Source organism: Sinocyclocheilus anshuiensis, unplaced genomic scaffold (genome assembly GCF_001515605.1).
Source record: "Sinocyclocheilus anshuiensis isolate Anshui unplaced genomic scaffold, SAMN03320099.WGS_v1.1 scaffold984, whole genome shotgun sequence".
NCBI classification, from domain to species: domain Eukaryota; kingdom Metazoa; phylum Chordata; class Actinopteri; order Cypriniformes; family Cyprinidae; genus Sinocyclocheilus; species Sinocyclocheilus anshuiensis.
The window spans coordinates 900,584-911,178 of record NW_015552616.1 but is presented as its reverse complement, the minus strand read 5'-3'; the positions used below and the strand labels follow the sequence as shown (position 1 = coordinate 911,178).

Below are 10,595 nucleotides of genomic sequence, written 5' to 3'. Positions count from 1 at the left end.
GCGTCCTTCGCCAGCAGGACTGCGATTTCTGCCCGTAAGACAGGAGCATCGCTGGTCAGCACGGAAGTGAACTGGATGCCCCTGAACTTGGGGGGATGCCAGGCGAACTGAATCGCATAGCCAAGTCTGATGGTCCAAATGAGCCAGTGAGATGGACTGGGGAGCGCTAGCCAGGCTCCCAGAAATCGTACAACCAGGACCAGGTGATAGAAGATGGGGATGAGACTGGTCAGGAATAGCGTGACGCAATGTCATCCACGCCCTCTTGGGACCCAGAGATGGTGGAAACTGCTCTTTTTTGATGGTTTGGGTACCAAAAAGAAAAGAAAAGGAAACAAAAGATTCTCCTCCAGGGGAGGGAGTGATGCAGTCACCATCTCCCGAAGAGCTGTCCCTTCCACCTCTGGGTTGCCCGTTTCAGGGACGCTTGCACTTCCGCTTGCCGCCTGGTTTGGCGGGGGCCTGGACGGGCGGCGTCACAGTTTATTGTGGGATCATTGATATAATATAAAATAAATAATAAATATTATGTATAAATATTGTCAGTAAATATGTCATTGGTTCCATTCTCTCAGATTGAAATAACTCTCCTTTATCTTTCATTGAAACCTTCACATCCTCACATATGTATTTTTGTGCCATTTTCCAGCTAGAGATCTTCATGTGTTCAATCTTTTTGGAGTTTAATGACCCTTGGAGGTGTAATGTAAGGAAAGATTTTAATAGACCCTCATTTGAGACCGTCTGCAAGGAGCTTCATTTCTAGACCAGAGTTTGTCTGCCTGACTAATTTTAACCTCTGATTCCAAGTAGCCCCTTTCTCATTTGTCTTTGGCTGAAAGAACTGCTTTTAAAATGTGATCATGTTCCTGCTTGGAGCCTTACACCTTTCTGTACGCCTCGTCCCCCCCTCTTTTACCCCTCTCATCTCTCCACCTTTTTTGACCTACAGCAGTCTGTCTGCAGGGCTGGCTGCACTGAGTTGTTCTTGTTATGTCTCTGTGCAGATACCGAAGCAAACAGAAGAATTGTTGTTATTGAGTTTTTCTATCCTGTAGTCTTTCACCTTAGTCTCTGGAGACCAGGCTCTTTTTAGTATATCTTCTCAAAGGGTACTGCACTGACACTCTGCCCTCAGTGTGTTTGTGTGTGTGTGTGTGTGTTTGTATACATCTACGTCTGAGGGGCTAGTCTTTTGTTTTAGTGCAAAACTACCATATCTTGGTCTTCAGCTAAAAAGTGTGTTGATCTACCCGGCTAACTGTGTTATTTTGAGGAAACCAAATTTTTGAAATAGTTTACATTTTGAGCTTGCTTAGTAAACATATTAAATGATTAAGGAAAATATAAATGGGTCATGTGACACTAATTGTTTCTTCATAATATGTTCATAAATTTATTTGAAAATCCATAAATAATACTACAAATAACATTTATTTTGATTGTTGTTGTTGTTGTGTTTGGTTAGGATTTTTTTTGTTCTTGATAATGGTATTACCATGACATTTCTAACTTCACATCCCCGGAAAAAAACAATATACAATTTGTATATATGTAAATATAAAAATGTAAATTATATTATATTACCTGAAATGTGTAATATAATGTAATTTGGAATCAGTAAAGGACTACAATTTGTATTTATTTATTTATGGAAAATATTTTAACACTGCATTAATATTTAAAATAAAACTTTTGTCTGCAAAATTAAAGTAATTTGGTGCAACCAAAAATGCTGAAAATGGTATAAACGTTTTTCAAAACCATATTAAACCTACATAAATACAAAGAGTGCATTTCTAAGAACCCGGGACATCCCTTCTAAACTATATTTTTCCTTTAAGCTATATGTTTCCTTAAAAAAATCCTCTTTTTTTTTGTGGTGACACTCGTTTACCCAAATATGCAAAATGAATATCATTAGCTAAGTACAAAAACAATAGTCAATGCAAAGTCTCCTGATAGATAAATGATACAAATACTGTAAAATATCTGTTTGCTTCTGCGTTTGAGGTTCCAGTCTTCTGTTTTAGTGCAAAACTTCACAATATCTGATTAGTCTTCTACATAGTATGCTGACCATTGGCCTGGCTAACTGTGTGTGTGTTTTGCAGGAAACAAGAGCTGCTGACCATCTCCAGTGTGCCTCTGGGAGAATGTCCACCCTCACCTCCCCGCACTGCACCACCCACCATGAAGGTGAGTGTTCTGGCCACATATTCACACGCACACACACACACACACACACACACACACACACACACACACACATACTGCTCTATTAGCTGCTGTTAGCCGAAATCTGCTGCATTCATCTCCCAGACACACCTTTATACTGAATTAACCTCTATTAGCGGTGATAGCATGAGAAAGTGAGAATGCCCTTTGTAGCATGCCATATAAAATGACCCTCCTTTCACTACCAAAATGTCAACATGCTCTTACAACATGCCTCTAACTGATTTAGACATGCACATTAACCTGCGGTACTGTCTGTGAAGGTGCATGCAGTGTGTTTGAGGTAGAGCTCTTCATTCAATGTTACCTCTAAATGTAATTCTAATTAATTTGGATTGAGAAATCCATTTTCTTCTGAGCATTAAGGTCCCATTGAGTTCACATGGTATCGCTATCTCTTCATATTTGCAACAGTCTCGAGAGAGGCTGGAAAGATTTTCTGTCTTGTTTAAAAGTGGTACACTGAGATCAGAGATGGATTTTGTGGCGTGAACGGAGCATAGTTGGTGTCACCTTGAAATGAGACGCACTTGCCGAAAAATCAGAAGAGGAGGATGGAGAGATTGGTGTTTATGCAGGAAGGGAGGGTGAGGCTCCGAGGTGTCAGGTGTGATATTAAGATGAGAAGACATGAAGTCGAATCCAGAGGTCATGATCCTGTTAGCCAGTATTTTAATTATGAATATCGTTTCTCATAAGGACTGATTAAATGTCTGAAGCACACAGCACTTGTTGAAAAATCATACTTGAAATTTATTGAGGTCTCCATCACGCTTTTGCTGTTATTACCTGTTGTTGGAGGATTTGAGGATTTATAAGTAGCTTAAATAGGATTTGCCTTTCTTGTGAGCAGCTGTTGTAAATTCTGTCATCATTTGTTTGCTCTTATGTTATTCCAAAACCTATGACTTACTTTTTTACTGTATATATATATATATATATATATAAGATATATATCTTCATGGCATATGATCTATACTTAATATCCTAATGATTTTTGGCATGAAAGAAAAATCGATAATTTTGACCCATACTATCTATTTTTGGCTATTGCTACATATATACCGTGCGACTTAAGACTTAAAGGGGTCATATGATGCTGCTAAAAAGAACATTTTTGGAAGACCAAACAAAGTAGTTTCGCTTTCACAACGAAGCACACAGCGTCTTTACAACATGGCAGCGGCAACAACAAAACTACAGTGAGAATAAAAGTTACGCCTTATTTCTTTGCGTGAACATTTGGGCGGCGTTATGCAAATCTTCCCACATAGCGACGTAGATATGTGGGGGCGTGTTAGAACGAGCCGTTTTAGGTAGGCGTGGCTGACTCTTAACTTTTATAAAGAATATCTCTTTGGATTTGAGACTTTAGTCTTTGCAACTTTACAGATCTTCTTTATGCACCAAGAGCTTGTAACACTCCAAAGAGAAAGGAAAAATTTAAATCGCATCATATGAGCCCCTTTAAGGTTTTGTGGTCCAGGGTCACATATTTTTATACCAAATCAGAATATTTGAATTATTTCTGAAGGATCATGTGACACTGAAGACTGGAGGAATGCTGCTGACAATTCAGCTTTGCCATCACAGAAATAAATAACATTTTAAAATATAAAATAGTAATTTTAAATTGAAATAATATTTCGCAATATTGTTGTTTTTGCTGTGCATTTTTGTAAAAAAAAAAATGCAGATTTGGTGGGCGTAAGAGGCTTCTATTAAAAACAAAACAAAAAATAACACCAAACATTTGAACAATAGTGTATATTATAAATAAAATTATATTTTGTCTAGTTAGCACTGCGTATACTTAAAAAATAGTGTAAATCTAGTATTAGTTTGCATTGCAGCAATCCTAAAATATACTTGTCATTGGAAAACTCACATAACAAGTTTCCAGTTCCCAACTTTGTCCTTGGAGTCACTTTACACATTGCAAAGAAATGTTTGCAGAACACATGTTAACTCTACACAATGTACTGTACCTCTTTTCAGGTTTAACTATTCTTGTGGGGACATTTGGCCCAAACATTGTAGCCAAAACCTGACACAAAAACACACACTCACCCACTCAAAACACTCCCACAATGTGCAAAGACTCCATTAACACCTGTGTATACATTACATTTAGTAGGGACATATTAATGTGTATGTGTCCTTTAAGATATATAATTATGTTGTTCACACAATTGGTGGCCACTCCCAATGTAAACACAGTGTCTAAAGAAGAAAAGAGGAAAGGGAGAAAAGCAAGTGTGCGGACTTGATAAGCTCTCGTGAACTGTGGTTCAAACAGTTGTTGGTCATATACAAAGCAGAATTACAAAAGGCAGAGAGAATGGGAGAAATTAATAACTCCTAAGTACAGACACACTGGTAAGACCAGTTTTAGGGTGTGGAGCCAGTGCACACTGCCAAGTCGTCCTCTTCCTGTTTTGTAAAGTGTTTGCATAGAGGAGCACAGCTAATCAGAGGAGAGAGGTATGATCGCCTGTGTGATGGGGGGAAACACAATGTGAGAGGTATTCGACTCGCTGTGTGTTTATTGTGGGATGGGGGTATTGATGAGGCTTGTTAGTGTGTATTTGACACAGCATAGACCTCCTGCACCGCTGCAGTTCATTCATTCATTCTAGTGTGTCTGTGTCTTTATGTAATACTGTATCTGTTTATCAGCCAGTTCTGGACAGAGTCCCAGATGCACACTTTATTACCCCACTGCCTCTATATCGTTGTCTATTTCTACCTATAACTACTTGCAAATTCAAATAAACAACACTTTCAAGTGTTTTTATTAAAGAAATGGCAGTATTTTACAGTAAGGTTCAATTTGATAACATTTGCTAATGCATTTATTATAATGAACTAACAATGAACAGCTTTTATAAAATGTTTTATTTAAGCTCAATCATCAACATTTGTGCTTAATGTTGACTACCACAAAAATTATTTCAACACGTCCCTCAAAATAGATGTTACAGTGAGGTGTTTACAATGAAAGTAAATGAGGCCAGTATGTAGATAATTTAAAGGGGTGGTTGACTGTTTTTTTTCTAGGCTTGATTGTTTGCTGCGTGTTCCCGGAGGCGGGGTTTATGTAAAATTCTGGGTTCTTGACGTAACGGACCTGGGAAGTAACTCGTTGTAGTCCCTTACCAGCTGTTTTTGTAGGCATTAAACTGCCAGAATTTTAAAAGACGATATCTCCATTTGCATTGAACTTTCAGCTTCGTAACTTTGCAGATATTGTTTATGATCAAACAGCAACATTACACACTAACTAACATTAAAAAAGTGAAATCACAATCAACCACCCCTTTAAAAGCAGATTTATAAAAGCACTTACATGAATTCTTCTGTCAGCGTGTGTGTATTATTTGAGCTGTAATGTTTTTCTTCTCATTTCAGCTGTCATTTTAGTCATTTTGTGGCTATACTATTGAAAAAGTATGTTAATATTTACATATTGCCCCATTCACTTCCATTTTTAAGTTTTTTTATTTATTTATTTTTGAAAATACTCAACATTTTTGAAGTTCATTGTTAATTTATGAATCTAATGGTAACTTTTCCAACTAGAAATGTTACAATGTATTAGCATATGTAGAAATTAACTATTTACTGTGATACTTAATATTTTCACTCAGAAATTTCACAAATAATTACAAAGAAACAGCAATTAACAAATTGAATTAAATGTGAAATTTGAAGTAGAAAGGTTAAAATATAGTATTTTCTTTTAAGACATACACCAATAATATTTTATTTTTATTTACAATGGAGATATATATATAAGTGCTGTCAGGCGATTAATCGTGATTAATCGCATCCAAAATAAAAGTTTTTATTTGCATGATATATGTGTGTGTACTGTGTATATTTATTATGTATATTACATGCACACACATGCATGTATATATTTAAGAAAAATATGTTATGTTATATTTAATATATTTATATATAATATAAATTATATGAATATAAATATATACAAGTAAATACATGTAAATATTGTCAAAATATATACTGTATGTGTGTGTATTTATATATGCCAAATCAAATATACACAGTACACACACACATATATTTAGTAAACAAAAACATTTATTTTGGATGCCATTATAATATATATATATATATATATATATATAGTGATTGATGGTGTCTTATCAAATATCAGGGACTTTTTATGTCTACTAGAAAATATTTGGATGTATTGTGTGCTTCATTATAAAATGGGTGAAACTTCAAAGATCCAGAATATGGTGATAATCTTGTCTGAGACAACAGTGGGAGCAACAGGTTGTGTTGGGAGATAAGCTCTGTCTCTTCGTAACCTTACTATGACACTACGGCATAATTTAAGACCTATGTGAATTTTTTATCATGTAGCTCTTATGTTTTATATTTGATTTGATGTACTCATGCAAACTGCTTCAGGCATTGGACTGCTGACTCGTGAGTTTTGTTTGGTTGTGGGACAAAAACAAAGTCAATATCCAATATATAAGCAAAAAAGGTCAAAAGGTCTTTGCATTGCAAAACTTTCAAAGCCTTTCCAAAAATGTACACAGTCCACTCGGATTGTTCCTTCTTTGGCCACCCGTTCCTCTTTAGCGTTAAGAAGTTACCCTCATGCGTCCTATTGATGTTGTGGTCTCAGTTCCTCAAGGTTATTTGGTCAACTATGTCTCAGCTGGGCTTTACTCTGTTGACTTTGTGAAGTGAGTTGCCCTTGGATCCATGGCAGGTTAAACATTAACCGATCTGCATTTGTTCTGTCCTACTTGCATCTGTTACACTCCATCCGATCACAGGAATATTCTTAAACCCAGGGGATCGGTTTTGAACAAATATCAGATGTTTTTCTGTTCTACTGCCTCTTAACTAGCAGGGGTGCTCTGTCAAGGTAAGAGACTCTGGGTTCAGTAGAAATATTGTGCAAAGAATATTTGAGAGTTGTTTTTATTGTAAGCCCCTCAGGTCTAGACTACAAATTGTGCTTTAAACCTCTATTGTATTTCTTAAATAACTAATAATTAAGCCCTAATGGTTGCACAGCCCATAAATTAAATGCAGCTATAAAGGTTCAGTACATTTGATTTAGAGTGAGGAAGTATTATGGTTTGTTAAGTCTGCATGGAGAAAGAGGCATTTGAAGTTATTTACAATGCATTGAGCATATCTTGACCTATATTACATTCCATATTTATGATATAGCGCTACAAATGTGTAGTGGATTGCGGACAAGTCTGTAGTTGTTGACTTGATTTTAGATACGATCAGGCTTTGCTGTGTGAGGCTGTGGGAGTTGGGTGTGTAGGCTTGAGAGTCCATTATACATGGGAACTTCTTTAGTATGCTTTAAAAAGCATCCCAGGATGCACCTCATGTTGATTAAGGGAATGTCTAGAGTGAGCAGAGAATCTATAGACAAAGGGTTGAGACCAAAATGAAATATAAGACTGAAATGTAAGATTTGTTTTGTTTTCTCATCATATTGAAGTCATTTATAATATTTTAGCATTCTTAAAGTTTAAAGTTTAGCTTTTTAAAAGTATTTTTAAAGTGTGTTTTAGTCATTTTTAAAGTGATTTAATAATTTAGCTTTTTAATAACTGTAAAAAAGGTTTTTCTTAGCTTGTACTGTATATTTTGGCTTTCAGTTAGGTTCCATATCGATTATAGAATTTAATTTAATTTAATTTAACTTTATTTTATTCATATTTTATTTTAAGTATTTTTTTAATTAATTTAATTTTTAAAAAATCTTTGGGTTTTGATTAGGGATGCTCAATTAATTGGTTCCATATCTATTATTTTATCATTATTTGATTTTTCTTACATGCATTTGAGCATGCTCATTTTACCCATTTTTACTTGTAGATTATCTTGTTAGTGCTCACTTAATGTTGATCTTTAAAACTTAATAATTTAATAATTTAATAACACTGTTAAATGTAATTTTCTAAATCTCAAAATAGATATTCACATTTTCATGTTTTGATGCTCATTTTCATCTATAGCATTTAAAACGATGTAATGATTTTGGGATTTAGTGTTTCATTTTTTATTTATTTAGAAAAAGTGTATAGAATTTTTTAATGTATAGCCATTTATCTGTTATCAACCATGACATGAAAATAATTATCAGATTCTTGGTATTTTAGCAACGGTGCAAGTTTTGATGCCTTTAATATTATTTTACAGTATAGAAAATAGTAATGACACAACTTATCATAGTAAAAATAAGTTGTGTCATAATGTATTAATCCTCGCTTCTTTCTTGATTCTACAATTTCCTGTCAGGTAATGATAAAAAAAATGGTTTGATGTAAATATCACCACAAAACCATAAATCTCAATTTTCTTTTCTTTTCCAGTCGGCGGAGTTCTTCGACATGCTGGAAAGGATGCAGGTAAGACTCCTTCCATCATTCAGATGATCTTATAAGTGCATGTCCTCCTTTAGAATAAGATTCCTGTAATAACAGTATTCCTCCAATAACTCTGTACTTTAGCTGAAGAGAATTTGACTGTATAATAATATGATCACAGCATGTTTTTTTGCCCTTGAGTGCTGGCTAAGTGTTCTCTCTCCAGTGGACCAGTCCTGAATTACTCTGAATGAATAATTACACATTCCAGCTCATTTCAAACTCATTGATTTAGCCAGCACTTTTCTCTGTGGTGGGTCTTTGGGTGGGGGTTTGGTAGGAGCTCCACAGGGGCGAGAGACTGTGAACAGGACATACTGACCTGTTATATAAGAGCAGCATGATTGTGTTGTTGTCATCTTGTGTGTGTTTGTGAGAGTGTGTAGATGATGGGCAGCAGGTAGCTTAAGATCAGCTGATCAATACTATGTTGAGGCAGGATTAAAGCCCTCGGTCTTCTTGTCCAGACCTCAGTATGAATGACAGATCGATGCAAAGGTTTGTCTGAAGGACTGATGTCTCTCTCCAATGGATCAAATGTACTTGTGATGTTTTCGATCAAAGATGAAGGTGTGCCTTTGTCAGCTCCCTAGTTCTGTAGCATGCACAGTGCCCAGGGAATTGACCATTTCCTGTTTTCGGTTACACTTTATTTTAAGGTGTCATTGTTACAGTGTAATTATACATTTAAGTACTGAGTAATATTAATTAACTATGTGTACTTACTATATGGTTAGGGTTAGGATAAGGGTTTGTCTTTGGGTTACTTGCGTGTAATTATGCATAATTAATTGTTATTATAATAGTAATTACATGTAACCTGTGTAACATAGACTTCTTAAAATAAAGTGTTACCAAGTTTTCTTTTTCAGTTTATAATTAATTCATAATTAATTCATGCCTAATATTTATGAAAGGGAAACAATCCCACAAACTTAAACTTCCTGTGTATTAAAAATACACAGGAATAAAATCTGATAAACATATTATTTTTATTTTACATAATATATTTAATTTTATTAGATTTTTTTAAAAATTAAAACTAGAAATTAATTTGCATTTTAATATAAATTAATTTAAAATAATTTAAATATTACATAATTAATAAATAAAATACTTTTAATTACAATGTAAATGCAATTTATTTTATAAATTAATTTACATTTATTTTTATTTTGTTTGTTTAATGTCTCTTAAATTATGTTTAATTTTAATAATGTCATGTAGAACAGTCTCTGTACTTAACAACTAAGATAAAGAGATTAGCAATATTGTTGTTAAATATCAGCTATATTTAATATCTGACATTGTATTCATGTTACAGATAATTGTCATTGGTGTCGCAATATTCAGATGTAGATATTCACAACAAGCATTACGAATGTTTCCAAGTGAACAAGAGCTTCTTCCTTTATTTATCTCTAAGGCAACTGTTTTTTCCTGGACTGTCAGGTGGAAATAATTTTAGCATGGTAACCACAGTTTTTGACAAAAAATAACCTGATATTAGCCATCAGTCATAAAAATTTTTAAAAGGACAAAAATGTTCTGAAGGTTTTATTGACTGTAAACAGAGCTGCTTTATTTGGGGAGCTCATTTGAATAACAGCGTTTATTGTTTAGTTTGTCATTTATTCTTCCTCTTTTCACCCTCTTCTGCTTTCCTGGACACGGCAGATTCCCAAAACTGAGGAGACTAAGAAATACAAGGTTTGGCTGGTATTGTGAATGTGTGTGTGTGTGTGTGTGTGTGTGTGTATATATATTATGTCTGTAAGTGTATGTTTGTGAGTGGGCTCATTTCTTCTCTATTAAAGGGGTCATATGATGCGATTTCAATTTTTCCTTTCTCTTTGGAGTGTTACAAGCTCTTGGTGCATAAAGAAGATCTGTAAAGTTGCAAAGACTAAAGTCTCA

The 10,595-nt window shown here is 34.6% G+C and overlaps 1 protein-coding gene across 9 annotated transcripts in view; it reads left to right on the top strand.

Moving 5' to 3' along the window:
* The window catches only part of LOC107666198 (rap1 GTPase-activating protein 2-like), a 45,214-nt gene that overhangs the window by 18,050 nt on the left and 16,569 nt on the right, over window positions 1-10,595 (top strand). The window contains exons 2-4 of one of the 9 annotated variants that reach the window (XM_016457397.1): window positions 2,115-2,199; window positions 8,625-8,660; window positions 10,356-10,388. In XM_016457397.1, the coding sequence (XP_016312883.1) occupies window positions 2,115-2,199; window positions 8,625-8,660; window positions 10,356-10,388 (154 nt within the window). Of the gene's footprint in view, window positions 1-2,114; window positions 2,200-4,743; window positions 4,764-7,031; window positions 7,151-8,624; window positions 9,249-10,355; window positions 10,389-10,595 lie in introns of those variants that run through there. The other 8 variants (XM_016457401.1, XM_016457403.1, XM_016457400.1 and 5 more) reach the window with 8 other exon arrangements.